Source organism: Ovis aries, chromosome 5 (genome assembly GCF_016772045.2).
Source record: "Ovis aries strain OAR_USU_Benz2616 breed Rambouillet chromosome 5, ARS-UI_Ramb_v3.0, whole genome shotgun sequence".
Classification (NCBI taxonomy): domain Eukaryota; kingdom Metazoa; phylum Chordata; class Mammalia; order Artiodactyla; family Bovidae; genus Ovis; species Ovis aries.
In genome coordinates, this window is record NC_056058.1 from 7,511,655 (window position 1) to 7,534,592 (window position 22,938).

At 54.5% G+C, this 22,938-nt stretch overlaps 2 protein-coding genes and 1 long non-coding RNA gene across 3 annotated transcripts; 2 read left to right on the forward strand and 1 right to left on the reverse strand.

Annotated features, from left to right (window-relative positions):
* The first annotated feature begins 256 nt into the window (after positions 1-256).
* On the forward strand, positions 257-8,251 carry PGLYRP2 (peptidoglycan recognition protein 2). Its single transcript, XM_004008460.6, has 6 exons — positions 257-320; positions 971-1,094; positions 2,228-3,313; positions 3,815-4,025; positions 4,747-5,044; positions 6,041-8,251. Exons 2-6 carry the CDS (start codon positions 1,004-1,006, stop codon positions 6,128-6,130), a joined length of 1,776 nt encoding a protein of 591 aa, XP_004008509.3. The 5' UTR covers positions 257-320; positions 971-1,003; the 3' UTR covers positions 6,131-8,251.
* Positions 8,206-10,033, reverse strand: LOC132659864 (uncharacterized). Its single transcript, XR_009600804.1, has 2 exons — positions 9,735-10,033; positions 8,206-8,887 (listed from the first exon to the last, which is right to left on the reverse strand). It is a non-coding gene; the product is annotated as an uncharacterized LOC132659864 (long non-coding RNA).
* On the forward strand, positions 9,459-21,220 carry RASAL3 (RAS protein activator like 3). Its single transcript, XM_015095775.4, has 18 exons — positions 9,459-9,517; positions 9,660-9,994; positions 12,056-12,186; positions 12,339-12,417; positions 12,527-12,588; positions 13,354-13,424; positions 14,152-14,278; positions 14,366-14,464; positions 14,907-15,452; positions 15,789-15,933; positions 16,185-16,329; positions 17,432-17,668; positions 17,759-17,960; positions 18,066-18,184; positions 19,183-19,573; positions 19,861-20,018; positions 20,514-20,577; positions 20,684-21,220. The coding sequence occupies exons 2-18, from the start codon at positions 9,673-9,675 to the stop codon at positions 20,825-20,827; spliced, it is 3,042 nt and encodes a 1,013-aa protein (XP_014951261.2). The 5' UTR covers positions 9,459-9,517; positions 9,660-9,672; the 3' UTR covers positions 20,828-21,220.
* Positions 21,221-22,938: the final 1,718 nt, after the last annotated feature.

Consider the following 22,938-nt stretch of genomic DNA (forward strand, 5'->3'; position numbering starts at 1 on the left):
GCCACCAAGGAAGCCCATGCTGGGTGACTCTCAATAGCTAAGTAGGCCCCCTGGGGAATCCCAGGCCTGGCTCCGCCCGAATATCCCCAGGCCCGCCCAGGGCTCGCCCTCTGCTGAATGCCCAGCCTGGTGGGTTTCCTGGAAACTCCCTGGGCTGGTTTCGAGATGGGAGGCCCACGGTGAAGCAATAACCATGGCAGCTCCAGTCACGTTGAGCCCATCCCACCTGACACCAGATAAAGGGGAGACAGGCTCTCTTCAGCAGGACTTGGCCACGGACACCAGCGGAAAAGGGAGAGAACCCCTCACCACCAGCCCAGGTGAGCCCAGAAGTCAGGTCCGGGGACAGAGTCAGGGTCCCGAACACCTCCCCCGAGCCCAGTTCCTGCTCTCAGCTATCCCTGATGGCATGGGATCCAGAGCTGGAAACAGACGACAGGTAACATCTCAGAGTCCCCCTACACTCCGAGCAGACTTCACCTCGGCCCCTGCACCCACCCTCTGCCTGAGGCTAAAGCGCTGGCATCAAAGAAGGCAGGAGGTAGTGTCAACTTCAGACAGGCCTCTCCTCTCTCCACTCTCAGCACAGCCTGTCCTACCAGTTGGGTAGGCACTTGAGAGTCCCCTCTGGTGGCCAGAAGCAGCCACAAAACTATCCCCATAGGAAGGGTGGAATGCTGGACGGGCCTTAGTCTACCTCTCTTGGGGAATGGGCTGACTCTGATGGAGTCTGAACTATCCGGTTTCCAAGGCCCCTCCTGGAACTTACTGATCCTTGACCTAGGCCTGGGAGGAATGGGATAGGCTAGGGGAGCCCCTGAGACCCAGATGACCTTGAGGCAGGGCACTCTGTACCCGTGCCTCTGCTGCCTCCCGCCCACAGCTCTACAAGTGGCAGCCGTGTCATTCACCACTGGACTTTGACAGTAGCCAAAGGTACTACTTGTTTTCCCTGTCTGTCTCCTTCCAGCCCTGCTGAGATCTCTGCTGAGGTCAAACGGCTATGTCCTTTGGAAACTGGAAGCCCACAGTGGTGGTCCAGGGTATACTCTGGATCCTGTATGGATTGCTGCTGCAGCCGGAGCCAGGGACAGGTGGGTCAGAAGGCAGAGGCCTGAAGCCAGGACTCTTAGTTCAGTATATTGCTGCCCCTCTGCGTCCAGCTTTTTACAGGGTGAGGTTGGACTCACAAGGCTCAAGTCTCTAGGAAACTCCAGTCTGGGAACACAGATGTTCCCAGCCCCGTAGGATCCGGGCAAGGGTTGGGGGAAGAAACTTAGGCCAAAAGAGCAAAATTTAGGAAGACCTCCTGGAGGAGGGGAAATAAATCTAGCACAGGAAGAAGAATTTTACTCGGTGGTGAAGCAGTAAAGGACATTTTAGGCAGAGAGTAAAGCAAAGTTATAGAGGAATTACTATGTGAACTGTCTGGAGAAGAGTCTGAATTGCAGCAGATGGTGGAGTGTAAGGATTACTACTTTCTGTGTTCAGATCCTGCCTCTGCCACTTCCTCGCTGTGTGATCTTAGGTAGGTAATTTAACCTCTTCACGCTCATAGGGTCCTTGTGCAGATTAAATGTGTTGTTATATAAGTCACCTACAATGGTGCCTGGCATACAGTAAATGTTTAATTAATGTCAGCTATTATTCAACAATTCACCCTAGCTCTGAGCCCCACATTTCTAAGTTCCAGGTTCAGCCAGACATTTCTCCCACATGGCACAGGCTCACCCTCCGCTGGGGACCCTTCAAGACACTGTTCCCTCTATACTTCTGCAAACTCCAATCCACCAAGAAAAACTGTCCATCATTCCCTTAAGATACCTGAGGACACTGCCCACTCTTATCCATCACAGCATCACCATCCTGGCTTCAGCCACCTTCACTGCTTACCTCCACCCTCTCTCCCCTTCTCTACTCTGATCTGCCCTCCAAAAAATTATATTCTTCATACGGCACTCAAAAGAGCAATCTTAGAATTTCAACCAGGCTGTGTATCTCTCCTGCTCATGAAGCTGCTGTGGCTCCCCAGTGCCCACTGATAGTCTAAGCTCCTTAACTTGTTGTCGGTGTTTCAGTTTCCTCACCTACACAAGGGCAGTGTCAGACATCGTATAAAGGTGTCCAACAAAGAGCTGGGGGCATTGAGAAGATGCAGAAGCGGCAGGAGGAGGCTGAGGAATGGGGGTGCTGGGCTGTTGGGTTAATGCCATCCGTCCTCCCACAGCGACCCTGCCCCTGCTCATGGACTCTGTCATCCAGGCCCTGGCTGAGCTGGAGCAGAAGGTGCCAGCCACTGAGGCTGGCCATAGTGTCGCTGCATGGCTGCTGTCAGCCCAGGGCTCTGGTACCCACAGTCCCCTCCATCACTTCCTGCTGGAGGGGAAGTGTCTCAACATCACCGAGCTGGATCCTCCTTCGCTGAGCCCAGAGCTTCGAGGCCTGATGGGAGAGGTGGCGAGACATAGCATGCAGGATGGGAAGGAATATGGGGTGGTACTAGCACCCGATGGCTCGACTGTGGCTGTGGAGCCTCTTCTGGCAGGGCTTTGGGCAGGCCTTCAGGGACACAGAATCGTAAACCTCTCCTTAGAGAGCACGGCCACCCCTCCGGATGCTGGAGTCACCTTTCCAGACCTTGGCAACACCTCCCCAGGGCTCAGCAATGCCTCTCCTGATGTCACCTCTGTGGATGTCAGAGCTGTGTCTCCAAATGTTAGCACCAAATATCTAGATGTAGGAGCCACCTCTCCAGAAGTTAGACCTGGCTCTCCAGAGGTCCAAGCCTCCTCTCCAGATACCAAGGCCAAGTTACCAACCGCTGTGGACAGCCTCCTCGTGGTCACCCTGGCCGGGGACCTGGGCCTGAACTTCCTCCAGGGCCCTCAGACCTGGAATCATTCTGGACTGGGAGCTGAGGGATGCTGGGACCAGCTCTCTGTTCCCAGGACCTTCACGCTTATGGATCCTGAGGCATCACCCCTCACCACGGCCTTCCTCAACGGTGCCCTGGACGGAGTCCTCCTTGGAGACTATCTGAGCCGGACCCCTGAGCCCCGGCCAGCCCTCAGTCACCTGCTGAGCCAGTACTATGGAGCTGGGGTAGCTGGAGACCCAGGATTTCGGAGCAACTTCCGACGGCACAACGGAGCTGCTCTGACTTCGGCCCCCACCCTGACCCAGCAAGTATGGGGGGCCCTCATCCTGCTACAGAGATTAGAGCCAGCACACCCTCATCTACAGGGCATGAGCCAAGAAGAGCTGGCACAGGTGGCCACCCATGCTACCAAGGAGTTCACTGAGGCTTTCCTAGGTGAGTAGGACCCCCACCCACTGAGACAATCCTTCTGACAGATGCCTTCTCAGTGCCAGACAGGTCAGTGGGATCTATGGTTAGGGGATTCCAGAGGGGGCCAACAGGACTAGGATGCTGTTAGATTTAGTTCCCAGTGGGGGCCAGAGTGATTGAAAAGTGAAAAAAAAAAAAGTGTTAGTCACATTGGACCCTTGGTAACTCCATGGACGGTGGCTAGGCTTCTCTGTCCATGGGAACCTGCAAGCAAGAATACTGGAGTGGGTAGCCATTCCCCTTCTCCAGGGCATCTTCTCCACCCAGGGGTTGAACTCGGGTCTCCTGCATTGCAGGCAGATTCTTTACCATCTGAGCCACTGGGGAAGACTGATGTGAGAATGAACCGTCCCCAAATCTGGGAGGAGACTGGGGGGATGATCCTTACCTGCCCTCATAGTGTGAGAGAAGGCAGCAGGCAGAGAAACGCTCGCTGACTCCCACTCTCGATTCCCTTCCCCTCAGGGTGTCCAGCAATCCACCCGCGTTGCCGCTGGGGTGCCGCACCGTACCAGGGTCTCCCGACGCCGCTGAAGCTGCCTCTCGGGTTCTTGTATGTGCACCACACGTACTTGCCCGCGCCACCCTGCACCAGCTTTGAGCGCTGCGCCGCAGACATGCGCTCTATGCAACGTTTCCACCAGCAGACACGCGGCTGGGCCGACATAGGATACAGGTGGGCGGGAACCTGCGGAGTGCTGGCAAGGCAGACCAAGGGGCGGTGCAGTGGAGAGGCTGGATGGGGGGAGCTTGACTCAGGGGGCGGGGTTTGAACCTGAGCGAAACAGGCAAAACGGAGGCGGAGTTTAGAGCCAGGGTGGAGAGGGGCATGGCCTAGACTGGGGTTGGAGTCTTAATAGCCACTAGAAGGAGCTCACTTGCCTGGAGAATCCCAGGGATGGAGGAGCCTGATGGGCTGCCGTCTACCGGGTCGCACAGAGTCAGACACGACTGAAGTGACTTAGCAGCAGCAGCAGCAGCAGAAAGAGCTCAACAGTGGGACTCTTTTTAGCCTGGGGTGGGAACCAGGAAAGGTGTCCAGACTTGGGAGAACAGGACCTGTGGTAGCGGCTAAGTCTGGGATGGAGCAATAATGGATATGATCTCAGCCAGAAGAGGGTCAGAACTGCGGAGGAGTTAGACTTGAAATAATGAGGAGGGAGCTGGGTAGAAAGAGACCGGGCTAATGTTGAGGACAGATCCAGAGAAACGAGACTATTTCTGGGGTGGCATTTGGAGGGAGAGTGGGACATGGCTGGACCAGGTGGAGTCTGCGTGACCGGGGGAAACTTGGGGCGACGGTGGCCCTTGGCAAGGGTGCGGAAACTGGGGTAGAGGGCCAGATGCGGAGTGAGACCTCACGCCGTCTGGTTTCTGCTTCCCTCTCTCCTCCGCAGTTTCGTGGTGGGCTCAGACGGCTACGTGTACGAGGGCCGCGGATGGCACTGGGTGGGTGCGCACACACTCGGCCACAACTCCCGCGGCTTCGGCGTGGCCTTTATAGGCAACTACACCGCGGTGCTGCCCTCAGAGGCCGCGCTGCGAGCGGTGCGAGACGAGCTCCCGCGCTGCGCTATACGCGCCGGCCTCCTGAGGCCAGACTATGCGCTGCTAGGCCACCGCCAGCTCGTGCGCACTGAGTGCCCTGGAGACCTGCTCTTCAACCTGCTGAGCACCTGGCCGCGCTTCGACAAGGTGAGTCCCCGGCGCCCGCACTACCTCGGCCTGAGGCCCCTCTGTTCACACAAGCTCAGCGCGTGCCCTGATCCCTGCCTGCTTGCCTAACTCCAGCAGGCCCCTCTCACTCCTTCCTGTAACCCTGTGTCCACAACCTCAGCCAAGACCCTTCACTCCCTTGCAATCTATTCAGGCAATCTAGACCCAGACTTCAGTCATTCTGCTTGCAACATAGCCTACTGCCCCTGCCCCTCTACATTTCACAACCTTATCCCAGCCACCCAACCTTGCCCTCACCCTTGCTCCCAACCCAAAGGCTCTCTGTCCACACAACAGTGATCAAGCCTGTGACCCTCTACAGAAAACCTCTTTGCATAGGACAGCTTCTGTGCTGTGTGCTGAGTCACTTCAGTCATGTCAGACTCTTTGCCACCCTGTGGACTGTAGCTTGCCAGACTCCTCTGTCCATGGGATTCTCCAGGCAAGAATAGTGAAGGGGGTTGCCATGCCCTCCTCCGGGGATCTTCCCAACCTAGGAATGGAACCCAAGTCTCTCATGTCTCCGGCATTGGTAGGTGGGTTCTTTACCACTAACACCACCTGGGAAGCCCACACAGCTTCTGCCCAGCCCCTAACCCAGTTGTTGCAATCCTCAGCCCAGATCGTCTCAGTCCCAAGGATGCTTGTTCAGCCCCAGGCTCCCTGACCCTTGATGACAACTTCTTTGCTGGAGCAATCTAGGCCCAGTCAGCACATTCTTAGCTTGGTGATGGCACCACACCACCAACCATAATGACAAAGCCACCTCTATAATCACCCCTGTATAATCAAGCTCCACTTTCAAACTACCATTCCATTTCAATAAGCTGGCCTGCAGTTGGGGTTGTACCCACCTCCTCACTTTGGGCCCCTGTCCTCTTACCCATCCAGGGTGCCACCATGAAGAGCGCAAACCCAGCTCCATTATCACCACCACCCCCACCACCCCCACCTAAACTCTCTTGTCTTTTTCAGAACGTGAAACCAAGAACTGCCAGGAGGGCCTCCAGCATATCCAAGAGAAGACCACCTCCAACGATACTGCTATCCACTGACCTCCAATAAAGAGACCTGGGAGAGACTTCCCCGGTGGTCCAGTGGTTGAGAATCCACCTGCCAATGTAGGGTATATGGGTTTGATCTCTGGTCTGGGAAGATTCCACATGCTGTGGAGCAACTAAGCCTGTGCTCACAACTACTGAGCCCCGGCTCTAGAGCCTGCAAGTCGCAACTGCCGAGCCAGAGCGCTGCAACTACTGAAGCCTTGTGCACCTAGAGCCCTGTGTTCCACAAGAGAAGCCACCACAAGGAGAAGCCTGAGCACTGCAGTGAAGAGCAGCCCCCACTTGCTGACACTAGAGAAAGCCCACCCACAGCAACAAAGGCCTAGCACAGCCAGAAAATAAAATGATTTTTTTTTTTAAAAAAAAAAGGACACCATGAATAGAAAGCCTGTGTTCAAGCATCATCTGCATTTGCATGTTCAGTCACAGTTTGGGGTTGCCCAGAAGCAGACCCTGGGACAAGAATCCCAGTGGAAGTAGTCTGTCTGGGTGGTGATCCCAGGACATATCACCTGGGGAATAAGGAAATGACACAGGGAAGGGAAGGCATGTTGGTATGGGAGGCACATGGAGCTCCATCCTACTGGGGACGTCTGGGGGACAGTGTAGGGCATATACCTCACAGACATCCCACTTAAAGAGCAAGCAAGCTGGAATACTGACCCTCCAAGTCCCATAGTCATTGGTTGAGGGCAGCCCCCTGGTTATTTTCTTTCTTTTTTTTTTTTTTTCTGTTTAGTCACTCAGTAGTGTCCAACTCTTTGCAACCCCATGAACTGTAGCCCCCTTGGCTCCTCTGTCCTTGGGGTTTCCCAGGCAAGAATACTGGGATGGGTTGCCATTTCCTTCTCCAGGGGATCTTCTCATGTCTCTTGCTCGGCAGGTGGATTCTTTACCACCAAGCCAGCTGGGAAGCCCCGAGCTCCCAGGGAGGTGTTAACGTGCTGACACTTTGGGATTGCTAGCTGTACGGGCAATGTGGACTCCACCTGTCAGAGAAAACTCCTCCAGCAAAAATGCAGGGATTGAGGCCAGTGCACAACGAAGAGGAGAAGGCTCAGAGATCCCGGAGAACACTGGGAGAAGCTACGAGTGTGTGCAGTGAGTGGACCGAGTGCCGCGTGGATGAGGAGGGCATAGCTAAGGTGTGTGCACCTGCATGAACATGTCCAGCCCCTGGAGAAGGGGTGTTGATCCTCATTGAAGACCTTCCTCCTCAGGACCGGTTATAGAATGTTCGAGGCCCAGTGCAAAATGAAAACGTAGGCCCCTTGTCCAAAAAGCAGGAACTTCAAGACAGCGACAGCAGAGCATTCAATCAAGCTCAGTGTAGAGCCCTGAGCATGGGGCCCTGGGTGAGTGCACTGGCCGCATGCTAATGAGGGCAGTTCTCCCCATCCCATCACGTAAACGCTGGTCACCCTTGCCTTTGCACAAGCAGTTCCTTCTATCTGGTATGCCCTTCCCACGACCAGCTCTTTCTCATGCTTCAGGTCACAAATGCCAGCTCATCATGGAGGCCCTCCTGGGTTTTTCCAGCTCAAAGTGGGTCTCTTGTGCTCAGCCTCTGCTCTAGTCTGTTTATTTTCTTTTAAGTCCTCCTCACCAGCTAGAAATGTCCTACATTCATGTTTAGGACTTGTCTCTCTTGCTGTACTGTGAGTTCCAGGAAGGCAGGAATCACATTCATCTTGTTCCTTGTCACTTCTCCAGTACCAGCACATAGTAGGCACGAAGAGAACATTGGTTGAAGAAACAAGGTATCCCATTATAAATCTTTTGAAACTGATGTTATCATCTTGTACAAATCAGGAAACCAAGGTTCAGAGAGAGGAAGTGACTTGCCTGAGGTCACACAGTGAGAGAAGGACCAGCTGGCACTCAAACTCACCCTGGGACCAGTGGGCCAGCATTCTGCTGATTCTCACATTAACTCACTCATTCCTTAGAACAGCATTTGGCCACCCTTTTTTTTTTCTTTTTTCCAAGTGAACACTTTTTGTGGTATTAGCAGAGATGCAAGAAAGGGCACCCAAATGTGTGGTTAATGAATTTTCACAGCAGAACACACCCATGTAACCAACATTCAGCTCAAGAAATAAAAGAGGTTGTATTTATACTATGTGAAGTTCACTTCATTAAAAAAAAAAAATGATTAGCTCCCAAAAGGCTCCCTTGTGCTCCTCCACCTCCCCAGTCTCCAGCCCCTCCAAAGGGAAACCCGTCTCCTGACTTGCTACACATGTTTTGCCTGCTTTGGAACTTACCCAGGAATCAAACCTACGTCTCCCGCATTACAGGCAGACGCTTTAACCTCTGAGCCACTAGGGAAGCCCATAAATAGAAATACATAGTGTTTAATCTTCATTGTATTTTTTTGTTCAGCATTGTTTGTGATTCATCTGAGTTCAATTATTCGTATTGCTACATAATATTTCACTATGCGAAGAGACCACAATTTATCCATTCTACTGTATATGCACATGTTGGTTGTTTTCAGTTTGGGGCTACCAGGTGGCGCAGTGGTAAAGAATCTGCCTGCTAGTGCAGGAAACACGGGAGACACGGGTTCGATTCCTGGGTCGGGACGATCCCCTGCAGGAGGATATGGCAACCCACTCCAGTATTCTTCCCTGGAGAATTCCATGGACAGAAGAGCCTGGCGGGCTACAGTCCATAGCGTTGCAGAGTTGGACACGACTGAAGCGACTTGGCACGCAAGCGTGTAATCTTCATAAGGGCTTCTCTCGTGGCTCACCTGCCAATACAAGCACCACAGAAGACCCGGATTTGATCCCAGGGTGGGGAAGATTCCCTGGGGTAGGAAATGGCAACTCGACCCAGCAGTCTTGCCTGGGAAATCCCATGGACAGAGGAGCCTGGTGGGCTACAGTCCATGGGGTTGCAAAGAGAAAGACAGAGTAGAACACGACTGAGCAACTGAGCACACACACATTATGAATAGGGCTGGTGGGCATGTCTATTGGGTGTTTACCTAGCATATACACCCAATATGTGGAGCTGCTGAGTCAGAAAAGAGGTATATGGTCAATATTCAAAGATCACACCAGGTTTCCAGCTTGGATGAGTCGGTCTACATTCTGACCAGCAGTGGATGAGAGTTCCAGCATTTAATCTGCATGTACCCATTTTGCAGAGAAGGCAACTGGGGTTCAAAGAGGGGCATGAGCTACCTCCTGGTCACTGAGAGATTCTGAGTCCTGCTTTGTCACCTCCTCTCCTCTAGCATCCTGCCCCCTGTTGTGCCCTCCCAGCCTGGCTGTGGGGTGGGGTGGGACAGACAGGGTCACGTGGAGTTGCGTTAAGCCAGAGGAAGCCGGGCAGGGTGCAGACGGCTGCTGATTCTGAGGCTGGTCAGGAAATCAAGGTAAGAGAGGGGGTGTATGTGGCCCCCAAAGGGGGTTCCCTGGGGGCAGAGCTGAGAGTGAGGAGGGGGCAGAAACGAAGACAGCACAACACTGTCCAGTGGGCAGACACCGGACAGAATTATCACCATCTCATTCCCCCAGGAGAATCTCTGCCATGGACCCACCTTCACCAAGCCAGGCCTCCCAAACCCAGCCTGCAGCCCCATCCCCTCTAACCTCCTACCGCTGGCACTCCGGGGGTGGTGGGGAGAAGGGAGCTGGGGGGTTCCGCTGGGGACGCCTTGCAGGATGGGGGAGGGCACAGAGCCACCAGGAGACCACGGCCAGCAGCCAGCCGGCCCCGCGCTCGCTGTTTCGTCGCGTCCTCTCTGCACCTGCCAAGGAGTCACGCACAAGCCGCCTGAAAATATCCAAGAGCCTCTGGGGGAAAAACAAGAGCCCACCCCTGGATTCAGAGCCGGAGCCAGAAAACCCAGGTACGTGGCTCCCCCACCCAGGCTGGGCGGCCCGGATGCAGGGAGGTTTTGTCTGCCTCCAGAGCATCAGCCTTACAGACACAGGAAGTTGTGGGGAGTGCAAAGGCCCAACAGGAAGTGGCTGGGGGCCCGGCTGGCTGCCCTCTTCCCTCTTTCCCCCTCACCCCAGGGGCCTGGGCATGGTGGGAGTGGCTAGGAACCTATGAGCTGGGGGTCCAGCCAGGGGAAGGGGCAGGGAACAGTCTGATGCGGCAGCACTGTCCAAATGCCAAAAGGCTCTTGGCCCTGGCAGGTCTGTCCTCATATTCAATGGCCCAGGCATCTTCTCTCCTGCCTGGATACCCATTTCTGCTGTCTTCTACTTTCCTGCCCTCCAGCCTCCATGTCTTAGTATCTCCTCTTCCTTGAGCTTCAGTTTCTCCACAGGTTAAAATGGAATCATGACTCCTATCCTGAAGGGTATATCATTCATTCATTCGGTCATTCAAACAGAGGTCTATGAGCATTTACTGTGTTCTAGGCCTGCCCTGATTTAGACACTGAGGACACAGCAGGAACAAAACAGATGAAAGAGCCTGCCTGCCTCATGGAGTTCAGGGTGCAGTGAGTGTGACCGACCGTCAACAAGTAAATAAGGAGATGACAGATGGGGCTAAGTGTCACACAGAGAGATCTAGAATTCTAAAGGATACCATGAGGGTTGGAGCTCAGGAATGCCTATGACTCAGCACATTTTATGTGCTCCATTAGCAAGTGGAGTTATTGCTTATTCCCCTGGTGGTAAAACTGTAGGACAGGTGGGTCCCCTGGGAGGGTTGATTCTGTCCTCCTAATTCTGAAAGCTCATTTAATTCTCATCATTCATATCCCCACTTTGCAGAGGTATCCCTTCAGCCCTCTCCAGGGTATCAGATATTGCCCACTCCATAGCATCCAGTGAGAGCTCTCTGACAAGCCCACCTGCTCTTCCCCGACTCAAACACCTCCCATGGTTCCATAATACCTTCAAGATGAATCCCCATCTCCTCTAACTGACACTCAAGGCTCTGCCAATCTCTTCCTTAACCTTCCCCTCCAGCCTTTAAGCCTTCCAAGCCCTCCTCACCTCTCCGTTTAATTCTCTGGACCAGGCCACGTGCCAAATCCCAGCCTTTCCACAAGCTCTGTGTGTGTGTGTGTGTGGGTGGGTGGGTGGGTGTAGGTGTGGGTGTGCCTTCAGTTGCTCAGTCATCTCCGAATCTCTGTTACCCCATGGACTGTAACCCACCAGGCTCCTCTGCCTATGGAATTTTCCAGCAAGAATACTGGAGCGGGTTGCCATTTCCTACTCCAGGGCATCTTCTCAACCCAGGGATTGAAACTACGTCTCTTGCATCCCCTGCATTGGCAGGCAGGTTCTTTACCGCTGAGCCAGCTAGGAAACCCTGCTCACTCTGTTAATGCTACCATCTCCTCAATCTCTGTCAAATCAAACCTGCTCTTCAAGATCCAGTGCAGGGCATTCCCTGGTAGTCCAGTGGTTAAGGGGCTTCCCTAAGTAGCTCAGTGCTAAAGAATCTGCCTGCAATGCAGGAAACCTGAGTTCAGTCCCTTGGTCAGGGAGATGCCCTGGAGGAGGGCACAGTAACCCACTGCAGTATTCTTGCCTGGAGAATTCCACGGACAGAGGAGCCTGGCGGGCTACAGTCCACAGGGTCACAAAGAGTCGGACACGACTTAGCGACTAAGCAGCAAATGGCAGCAGCCTTGGTAAAATGGGGGTTTTAATAGCCCTTTGAATGGCTTTTGGAGGATTAAATGAGAGAAGGAATGCGGAGTAGTAAGTACAGTACAGGACACATAGTCTGTGGGGCTGCATCCACTACCCATTACTATCCATGGCTACTGGAGACAAGGCCCAGAGAGGGGTGGGGGCTTGTCCAGCACCTGACATGACTACTGAGTGGGTTGGGAAGAGGAGGCACTTAGGAGGGAACCCTTGATGAGCCTTGGTGAATGGAAAGGTTGTCTTGAGGGAGAAGAAAGGACTCCCAGGTCCCCAGCGCCGCTTCCTCTACCCAGAGCCTGAGCCGGAGCTGGAGCCCCTGGCCGCACAGATCCCAGAGGCTCCCACCCCTGATGTCCCCGTCTGGAACATCGAAGTCTTCACACTACTTGATGGGAAGCTGGTGCTGCTTGGGAATGAAGAGGAGGTAAGAGGGGCCACACAGGCAAGGGAAGGGGAAGAAAGGAAGGGAGCGAGAACAGCAGTAAGGGAGCATGAGGGGTATAACAGAAAGGTGTCCACCTCTCCTTCTGTCTGTCTGCCTCCCCTTTCTGACCATCCACTCCTGCTGGGGGACAGGGTCCTCGCCAGCCCCGGATTGGGAGCGCTAGCTCTGAGAGCAGCATCCAAGTGGCCTTGGGGAATCTCAAGGATCCAGGTAAGCTTGAGAGACAGGGAGGGCTGGGGCATTTGGGAACCTGTTAAAGTGGGGCAGAATCCAAGATGATCCCACCCCCCGCCAATCTTCCACCCCTGACCACCCACAGATCGGACCCCTGGAAAGACAGAGCCAGAGGCTGCTGGCCCCCACCAGATCCACAATGTTCGCGTAAGTGGTGGGTGGAGGGGAGAGAAAAGATTTCAGAGAGGAGGGACTTTTCCTGGGTGATATTTTTTCATTAATTTCCTGGGATTTTTTTTTTACTTTTTAATTTTTTAATTTATTTGTCTTTATTCTTGGCTGTGCTGGGTCTTTGTTACTGCTCATGGGCTTTCTCTAGTTGCTGCGAGCAGGGGCTCCTCTTCCTGGAGGTGAGTGGGCTTCTGCTAGCAGTTACTTCCCTTATTGTGGAGCATGGCCTCTAGGCACATGAGCTGTAGTAATCACCACTTGGGCTCCGTAGTTGCAGATCATGGGCTTTAGAGCTTGGCCTCAGTGATACAATGCTCAGGCTTAGCTGCTCCAAAGCATATGGAATCTTCCCTTACCAGAGACGGAAGCTGTGTCCCCTGCAATGGCAGACAGATTCTTAGCCACTGAACCACTAGGGAAATCCTCCTGGGCCATCTTGACCAGGTCACTGACCCTCTCTGGGCCATAGCGTCCCTATCTGTCAAATGAAGCAGGTGAGAGAAGCTCCTTCTTGGGGCTGTTTATGAGAAGTCCATAGAGAATGTAGGAAAGCACATTTCTAAATGGCTGGTGCTTTAGAAATGGCAGCTGTTGATCGCCTTTAATATTCCGGCAAATGTAGTCTGACCTTGTGATTTCCCCCAAGATCAATAGATCTTCCAGGACATCCTGGGTGGGGCAAGGAAAGGACCTAAAGAGGGAACATAGGGTTCTGCCCAGCTGACGTCTCCCTCCCCACAGGGGCTGCTGAAGCGGTTGAAAGAGAAGAAAAAGGCCAAGTCAGAGCTAGGAGCCAGTGCTTCCCGAGATGGGTAAGGGTCTCTGAGGAGGTAGAGGGGTTGAGATTCAACACTACCCCTCCCATTCCTCCTGCCGATAATTCTGATCTTCACCAAATATACCCTGTGGGCCTCTGTGTCCTGCCCCTTGTTGGGCAACGCTGGGGCCACTGAAAGACCCTAAGGATGGAGTCAGCCCTCCACCGAAGGGTGGGGGCAGAGTGTGACACACTAACTCTAAAATAGCAGCTGAGTCAACACCTTGGTTTGGGAGTGAGTGTCTCGGAAAGGGACGCTTGATCTGAAACGTGAAGGGTGTGTGTGTGTGTGTGTTTGGTCATGTCTGACTCTTTGCAATGCCACGGACTGTAGCCCACCAGGCTCCTCTGTCAGTGGGATTTTCCTGGCAAGAATACTAGAGTGCTTTGCCATTCCCTCCCTCCGGGGAGATCTGAAGGCTGCTGCTGCTGCTAAGTTGTGTCAGTCTAGATGGAAGTTAATCAGGCCAAAAAGGACAGGAAAAGCGTTCCAGGCAGAAGGAACAGCAAGTGCAGAAGTCAAGAGGACGAATGAAGTGACAGAAGGCCAGTGTGACTGGAGTACAGACAGTGAGGAATTCAGTGTCAAAAGGATGGATTCACGTTCAACTTAGGTTCAAGTTCCCTCTGGGTTCCTTCCACTCTTTGGGCTGTAGGGGGCAGGTTGTGGGGGTCAAGGGAGTGAGTAGGAATGACAGCTTGCCCACGTGCGGCTTCGCCAGGCCCCCCAGTGCTCTGGGCTCCCGGGAATCGCTGGCCACGATCTCCGAACTGGACCTCGGAGCCGAGCGGGACGTTCGGGTCTGGCCACTGCACCGCAGCCTGCTGGAGGAGCCCCACTGCTTCCAGGTAAGTAAAGGCAACTGTCCACCTCGCCTGACCCTTTGGCTCAATCCTTGGCCTCAACCGTACTCTTGGATTCCCCCTCCTCAACAGATAACATGGGCAGGCGGGAGTCGCTGCTTCTCCTGTCGCTCGGCTGCCGAGAGAGACCGCTGGATCGAGGACCTTCGTCGCCACTTCCAGCCTAGTCAGGTAGGTACGCGCAAGGTCGGACGTGGAGGCCCCGCCCACAGCCCGGGCCCCGCCCCTTCCACCCAATCCAAATTTCTCTCGCGTTAAAACTCTGCCCCTTGGACACATCTGCCTTCCTACACGTTTGCAACCACTCTGAGATCCTCCGCCGATTCCATGAATTGCCAGCCCCTTCCACAGCTCGGATTGTATTCAGTCCAAGCCCTATTTGCACCCCAGGGAGTCGCCAAGTTTCCACCTCGCGGTTACTCCTCCATGCCCTGGACCCCGGATCTCTCCGGGAGAGCCCAGAAAAGCTAGAGGATCTTCGTGGGACCCCCGTAGTCCCGCTGTCTTCCCCCAGAGGCACAGCGAACCCTTGGGAGTACGCGTCCCGCGCTTCATCTCTGATGCGCCATGTGGAGCACCGAAGCCACGCTCCTGTCTCTGCTTTGGTCCGCAGGACAACGTGGAGCGGGAAGAGACGTGGCTGAGCGTGTGGGTGCACGAAGTGAAGGGGCTGCCCCGGGCGGCGGCGGCGGCGGCGCCAGGAGTGCGCGCGGAGCTGTGGCTGGACGGAGCGCTGCTGGCGCGCACGACTCCGCGGGCCGGCCCGGGCCAGCTCTTCTGGGCAGAACGCTTCCATTTTGAGGCGCTGCCGCCAGCGCGTCGCCTGTCCCTGCGACTACGCGGAGCGGGCCCCGGGGACGCGGTGCTGGGCCGAGTGGCCTTGGCGCTGGAAGAACTGAGCGTCCCCCGGGCGCCCGCCGCGGGTCTGGAGCGTTGGTTCCCGCTGCTCGGGGCGCCAGCCGGCGCGGCGCTGCGGGCACGAATCCGGGCGCGGCGCCTGCGAGTGCTGCCGTCGGAGCGCTACAAGGAGCTGGCGGAGTTCCTCACATTCCACTACGCGCGCCTCTGCGGGGCTCTCGAACTCGCGCTGTCTGCTCAAGCCAAGGAAGAGCTGGCCGCCGCCATGGTGCGCGTGCTGCGGGCCACCGGCCGGGCTCAGGTGCGGCGCCGCGAAGGGACGAACCCGGGTGACCAGGGGCTGACCGATCGCGTGCTCCAAGGGGGGAGTTAGCGGGGACCAGTACCAGAGTGGTACCTTCGAGGGTGGGGCAGCTTGAGGGGTGGAGTCTGAACTGAGCTTCTGCACCGTGAGACCCAAGTTTCTGCTTTGATTCGGAGGTTCCCGTTTTGTTAAGAACCCCAGCCGCGAGGCCAATGGGCCCGAGCAGCAGCTGCGAGGGGCAGGGCCTGTGCCCCAAGGGTGAGGGATCCGCCAAGAGCAGGGATTCTCACGACTCAGTCCGCGCCCAGCGCAACGTAACCCCACTATGCCTAGGCCCTGGTGACAGATCTGGGCACCGCAGAGCTGGCACGCAGTGGAGGCCGTGAGGCACTGCTGTTCCGGGAAAACACATTGGCCACCAAGGCCATCGATGAGTACATGAAGCTGGTGGCCCAGGATTACCTCCAAGAGACGCTGGGTGAGCAGAGTTGGGCAGGGGTCAGAGGCTTAGTTAAGCCTGCTAGGGCAACCCAGGAGAAATCTGAGAACCCCTGGGTAAACTTGGATTCTGGTAGTGGGTGATGCCCTGGGGATGCTGGGAACCTAGAGTGAACTGGAGGTTTCCCAAGATTTTAGGTGCCTCCGAAGTAGGTTGGAGATGGAACTGGAGGCTGGGTGCTGTGGGTTGTGGTCATGGTCCAGGCCCTCTCTGGTTGTGCTGGACTGCAGGACAGGTCGTGCGGCGTCTCTGTGCCTCCACTGAGGACTGTGAGGTGGACCCCAGTAAATGCCCAGCCTCAGATCTGCCCCAGCACCAGAGCAGACTGCGAAACAGCTGCAAGGAGGTCTTTGAGAACATCATCCACTCCTACAAGTGAGTGTCAGGGCACCACTGCTACAGTGCTCTCAGTCACTATGCTAGCTCTGACTCCAAATTAAGGTTTCCAGATAAAATATAGCATGCCCAGTTAAACGAGATACCATATTTGTGACATACCTTTTTATACTAAAAAAAAAAGTATTCTTTTTTTTAAATCTGAAATTCAAGTTTAACTGTTTTTCCTGAAGTTTTATTTGCTAAATCTGGCAACTCATTCCAATGTCATGCTACCTAACCCCAAGTAACATGGGACCCGATTCTTTGTCTTCTAGACTACAGGTGACCCCATACCCTAATTCCATGCCCCCTGACCCCAGTTAAATAGGGTCTCAATCCTATTGGGGCTTCCCTGGTGGCTCAGATAGTAAAGAATCTGCCTGCAATGCAGGAGACCCGGGTTTGATCCCTGGTTTGGGAAGATCCCCTGGAGATGGGAATGGCAACCCCACTCTAGTATCCTTGCCAGGAGAATTCCATGGACAAAGGAGCCTGGCAGGCTTCAGTCCATGGGGTTGCAGAGTCAGACAGGATTCAGCAACTAACACTTTCACTTTCACTCAATCCTATGATCTCTGATTCCAGTAATGCCATACTCCCAATCCCATGATCCCTGAACTTAAGTAACCCTGTATCCCAAATCCCATGTAACTGGAATTCCTAGGCTTCCAATTCCTTGACCTCTGACCCTAGGTTAACCTGTGTGCCTAATCCCATGTCACGTAGGACATCAATCTCATGATTTCTGAATCTAGATGACTCTGTGACCCAATCTTATACTACTTCATATTATGTACTCTGTCTGGCACCCCAGTTTCATGTCCAGTTATAGCTGGACATGAAGCTCAGGGCTTCTGTCCTCCTGTGAACCTATACCCCCAAATCTAAGCTTTCTGACTCCAGAAGTCACCACAATGAGTACACCACCAACAAGCCCTGACCCCAAGGAGACCTATAACCCCAAGCATCATTATCCCCAATGTCTTCTATCCTGGAACTTAGCAAGCAGGCATCTATTGACCCCGACCTTAGGATTTCGATCATCCATGAACCTTATGCTCATATCTTTCCCCTCTGACTATTGCCTCTTCTCTCCCAGCTGGTTCCCAGCAGAGCTGGGCACTGTGTTCTCAGGCTGGCGAGAAGCATGCAAAGCACGTGGCTCTGAGGCACTGGGGCCCCGACTCGTATGTGCCTCTCTCTTTCTGCGGCTCCTGTGTCCTGCTATTCTATCACCCAGCCTCTTCGGCCTAGCATCAGAGCACCCGGCGCCTGGCCCAGCCCGCACCCTCACACTGATCGCCAAGGTCATCCAGAACCTTGCCAACCGTGCTCCGTAGGTGCTGGGAGGCTGGGTAGCCACACTGGGGTGGTGGGGGTGGCAGATTCTGGACCTGACCCATCCACCACTTGGGCTCTGATGCAGGTTTGGTGAGAAGGAAGCCTACATGAGCTTCATGAATACCTTTCTGGAGGATCATGGACCTGCCATGCAACATTTCCTGGACCAAGTGGCCGTGGTGGATGCAGACACAGCACCCAGTGGTTATCAGGGCAGCAGTGACCTGGCCCTCCAGCTGGCAGTCCTGCATGCCCAGCTCTGTACTATCTTTGCTGAACTTGACCAGGTGTGGCCTGAGCACAGAGCCCAGAACATGAGGTAGGGAGGCAAGAGAGTAGGGGTCTCTGGTCCTGGAGAGTTTGCTCAGCATCTTCCCTGCATGCTTTATCAGGCCACCCGGGACAACCTGGAACCGCTGCCCACTATCCTGCATGCCATTGAAGAGGGCCGACCTGTACCTGTGACTGTGCCAATGTGTTTCCCAGCACCCCACACCCAGGGCCATTCCAGGTAACTACTTGCCTCAAGTCTGACCTGATCCAGTTCTGATGGGTGGGAGTAGGGGAAGGGCCAAAGGCATGCACGGGGTCAGAGGTGAAGACAGGATCATGTCAGGGGTCAGAGACAGGGTCATGTTCACCATCAGAGACACTGTAGGATGGAGGTCAGAGGCTAGAGACAGGGTCATCTCGGGGGTCAGGGAGAGGCTCACCGTGCCATCAGAAAAGGGGGCATCAGGTCAGATTGGACTCTGAGGTGGGGATTAGGCATTGCAGAGGTCACATCTAGGGTCAGAGAGAGAAAGTGACATTGTCACTTTCAGCAATGAGGGGCAGATCTCAGGTCAGGCCCAGGGGGAGATGGGGTCAAAGTTTATGGGCAGAGTCATTTGGGGGGTCAGAAGTCAGGGATCATGTTCTTTCAGAAGTCAGAGACAGGTTCAGTTGAAGGTCAGAGGTTGGGGACAAGAGGGAGTCAGATTGGGAAGGAAGAGGGTAGAGTTTTGAGCACAGGTCAAGCTCCAGGGGGCTCTGCAGGCGGTGCGAGTGGTAAAGAACCTGCTTGCCAATTCAGGACATGTAAGAGTTGCAGGTTTGACCCCTGGGTTGGGAAGGTTCTCTGAAGGAGGGCAAGAGAACCCACTCCAGTATTCTTGACTGGAGAATCCCATGGACAGAGGAGCCTGGTGGGCTACAGTCCTTAGGACTGCAAAGCGTCAGGCAGGACTGAAGTGATTTAGCATGCAGACAAGCTCCGGCAGATTGGAAGTAGAGATTACACAGAGCTCCGGGACAAGGCTAGAGAGGGCTCAAAGGTTAGATTGAGGTCATAGAAGGGACAATATTATCGGAAGTCCAGGACAGGATCAGAAGTCAAAATGGGATCCCTTCAGTCACAGGGCTTGCAGAGAAGTAAAAGATCAGGGGTGGAGTTATTTCTGGTGGATGGTTGAGGTGGGGTCAGCGCAGAAACCGGTGGAAGTTCTGAGCTCCCCATCCCACCCCCAGCATCTCTGCAGGGGAGAAGCCTGGCTTTCTGGCCCCCCGCGACCTCCCCAAGCACACCCCTCTCATCTCCAAGAGTCAGTCCCTGCGCAGCGTTCACGGCGCAGGTAGTTGGGCCCGACCGCGGCTGGAGGAGGAACAGCCCCCCCGGCTGCCTCGGCCGGTACAGCGCACGCAGAGTGTCCCGGCTGGCCGCCCCGCTCGCCGCCGCCCGTCTGCCGGACCGCGGCCGCGACCCAAAGGCTCCCTACAAGCGGGACCCGCGCCCCGCGGCCGGCCCTGGACTGGAGCCTCAGCATCGCTGCCTCGGAAGCCGTCGGTGCCCTGGCAGCGCCAGATGGACCAGCCAAGAGACAAAGACCAGGCGCTGGGCACCCACCGACCCGTGGGCAAGGTGAGGTGTACAACTCAGGTCTGCGCATAGAGTGGGGAGACAGGATTGGAAAAAGACTGAAAGATAGGCAGGTCTCGGTTCAAACACCGAGCTTGCTGTGGTCTGTGATTCAGGCCTAACCCAACCCTCTCTGAGCCTCAGTTTTCCTCTTCTGTAAAATTAGAGCGTCATTACCCTATAGGCAGGGCGGTTAGGAGGCAGAGCAAACGGAACAGGGAGGTCAGTCAGTGTCCGTGGGGAGAAGGGGCAGGACAGTGGCTCAGGTTACAGTAGCTCCCTCCCCACAGCTGGCGGAACTTCAGTGCGAGGTGGCTGCCCTGCGTCAGGATCTGAAGATGCTGTCCGGCCTCGTGGAGTCACTCAGCACCCACATCCGGTCCTTGAGCGAGCAGCAGGAGCAGCTTCGGACCCAGCTTCAGCTTCTAGATTCCAGGCTCCGAGAAGGGTAAGCCCCGCTCTCCCTATTAGCTCCGCCCCAGGCGGCCTTACTAAAGAGAGATCGGCTCAGGCCCTGCCTCCCAGTAAGTCCACCCAAATCACGCCTGGCACGGCCACGCCCCCTCCGTAAGACCCGCCCCTACACATCTAAGACCCGCTTCTTGATCACCTCCATCCACCCCAAGTCTCTGGGAGGTCCTCTCGAGCAGTCCCTCAGTCAGCTCCTTCCAGACAAGTTGGGACAGACCCGTTATGTCTTAGTCTGGGCCCGCCCCTATCCTGCTCACGACCTCACGCAGGACTGGTTGATTGGTCCTTTCATCGCAGCCAGTCCAGGTTCTAATTCAGCAGTCCCTTCTTCAAACGTATCTAGGCCCCACCCCCAGGCTGGATAAACCCCACCTCCATCTCAAGCTCCGCGCCGGAGTCCCTGACTCCAACCAGGAGCTCTAGGGGAGTCTCTCAGCCTCTGACTCTTTCCTTTCACCCGTAATCCCTACAGGACCGTGAAGTTGGATCCAGGGCGCGATCCTTCAACCAATGAGAGCCACAGGCTGAAAAGTCTGGTGAGACCCATGCCCGAGCCCTGGAACAGATTTAGGTTGGGTGAGGGAACACGAGTTGGGATGCAACCCTCACCCGGCTCTGAGTCCACTGCTGCTGCCTCCCCAGGAGTGCCGACTGGCTGAGATAGAGAGTACTCAGGCCCAGCTGAAGGATACCATCCAGAACCTGCAGCTTCTTCCCAGGACATCAGAGTCCCAGAGCCAGTCCCTGCCTCTCAAAGCTCCCTGCATCAACGGAGACACCACTTGAGTTGCCCACTCGGCCGACATGCTTTGGGAGCAGAGAGAAAGCGTCTAAGGGGCCTGTCCACCCCCTGCCTCAAACCCACGTGGCCTATAGTAGGGAATGGAGCTGTAGGTGCCAAACAGTCTGGCACTGTCAGGTTGCCCAGTAAAATCTTGATTTCAGTAAAAATCGATGGTTTTTTTTGCCCCTGAATTTTGCCAATCAGAAAGCAAACTCCATTCCCTCAATCCAGCTCTCTCAAACTCTCCCCTAATTGCAGATTTCAGGGGAGTGGGGCGATGCAGGGAGATTCTCACCAGCTGTGTGACCTTAGTCCCTCACTTTCTCAGAGCCTGATCTCCTCATTTGTAAAATGGATTTAAAGTTCCTCATACAGTAAAAGACCTATAGTTTAAAGTGTTTGATAAAAGGTATTGGTCATTGTTAGCGGTAGCAGCTGATTCTCTGTAAAGCCCAGATCTCATCTCCACTAATTTCCAGATCTCAGATGAGAGCATCTTCTGCTGCTGCTGCTTCTGCTAAGTCGCTTCAGTCGTGTCCGACTTTGTGCGACCCCATAGACGGCAGCCCACCAGGCTCCCCCATCCCTGGGATTCTCCAGGCAAGAACACTGGAGTGGGTTGCCATTTCCTTCTCCAATGCAAGAAAGTGAAAAGTGAAAGTGAAGTCACTGAGTCGTGTCCAACTCTCAGCGACCCCATGAACTGCAGCCTACCAGGCTCCTCTGTCCATGGGATTTTCCAGGCAAGAGTACCGGAGTGGGGTGCCACTGCCTTCTCCAGAGCATCTTCATAGCACTCCAATTCCAACATTGGCTCCTTGATTCAGTGAGGGCGTGGGTCTAGGAGACAGATGAAAGAAGGAGTGGGTAGATATGTAGAAAGTTAAGCTGTGTGTGTGGTGGTTGAAAAAATGAATGGGCACTTGAATCATGAGTAGGTAAATGGGTGAGGGTTAGGGTGGATAAGACAATAGGCAGATGAATAGGTTAGCATTTGCTGGATGTTTGCCCTGGTAGGTGAGTAGTTGAGTAGGTGGTTAGCTGGGATGGGTATGTCTGTCTAGGAAAGACCTGGTTCATAGTAGGAAATAAATATTTGAATTGAATGAGTAAGCAGTTATATGTATTACATGTACATTTGTTGAGGTATCCTGAGACTCTCAGGCTGTGCAGTGGGGAAACAATAATGAACTCCACAGACAGACTCTTGTTGCACTCTAGTGGAGAAGACAAACATGCAATTGATGGATTGGTATTTGGGTGGCTATCTTCCCTATTGGCTCAAATGGTAAAGCAGCTACTTACAATTCGGGAGACCTGGGTTCCATTCCTGGGTTGGGAAGAGCCTCTGGAGAAGGAAATGGCAACCCACTCCAGTACTCTTGCCTGGAAAATCCCATGGAGTCCATGGTGTCACAAAGAGTTGGACACGACTAAGCGACTTCACTTTGGGGTGACTGTATGAAAGGATTATGTGCAGAGATGGGTGGATGTTTGCTTGGTTGTATGGATAAGTAGGTATTTACATAGGTAGTGGATGGATGAGTAGGTAGATGGGAGGTGGATGGTCATTGAGTGAGTGTTTGAATGGATGGGTGGCTAGATGGATGGATGGATGGATACGTGGTTGCAGAGGTGGACGGCTAGGTGGTTAATCGATTGGATGGGTAAATGAGTGGTTGGGTGTGTGGGTGAATGGGTGGAGAGATGAATGGGTAGTTTGGACATGTGGATAGGCGATGGGTGGGAGAAGTAGCATTGTGTACATTATGGGGTTGTCCAGGCAACTGTGATCTTGCGGGTTGGGCGGAAAGGGGGACTTTGCACTAGGGACCTAGGCCAGCTCTAGGGGCATGAAAGTACTGAAGTCCAGTGTAGGTAATGGGGAAGGAGGGAACAAGCTCGTGGTTGGAAGGTAGCAAGGGTCTGAAGGCTAGGGATTGGCCATGTGGAATCCCCAGTGACCTATGAATGACCCAAGGGGAACTTCTCTGCCCCCTCCCCACTCTTCCGGTGCTATTAGCGGACCTAGCATTGGAAGAACCAGTGGGGTGATGAAGAGCCATTGGGGACAAGAGGACAAGAGTGTTGTCATGGTAACAGAGCCTCTCCC

What these genes read in the sequence shown, in the direction of transcription:
- PGLYRP2 (XM_004008460.6), top strand. Translation starts at nt 1,004, where the DNA reads ATGTCCTTTGGAAACTGGAAGCCCACAGTGGTGGTCCAGGGTATACTC. An exon ending in GCAGCCGGAGCCAGGGACAG is followed by an intron (nt 1,095 to 2,227) that starts GTGGGTCAGAAG and finishes GTCCTCCCACAG; the next exon opens with CGACCCTGCCCCTGCTCATG. An exon ending in CCTGGCCGCGCTTCGACAAG is followed by an intron (nt 5,045 to 6,040) that starts GTGAGTCCCCGG and finishes TGTCTTTTTCAG; the next exon opens with AACGTGAAACCAAGAACTGC.
- RASAL3 (XM_015095775.4), top strand. Translation starts at nt 9,673, where the DNA reads ATGGACCCACCTTCACCAAGCCAGGCCTCCCAAACCCAGCCTGCAGCC. An exon ending in GGGGAATCTCAAGGATCCAG is followed by an intron (nt 12,418 to 12,526) that starts GTAAGCTTGAGA and finishes GACCACCCACAG; the next exon opens with ATCGGACCCCTGGAAAGACA. An exon ending in GATTCCAGGCTCCGAGAAGG is followed by an intron (nt 20,019 to 20,513) that starts GTAAGCCCCGCT and finishes TAATCCCTACAG; the next exon opens with GACCGTGAAGTTGGATCCAG.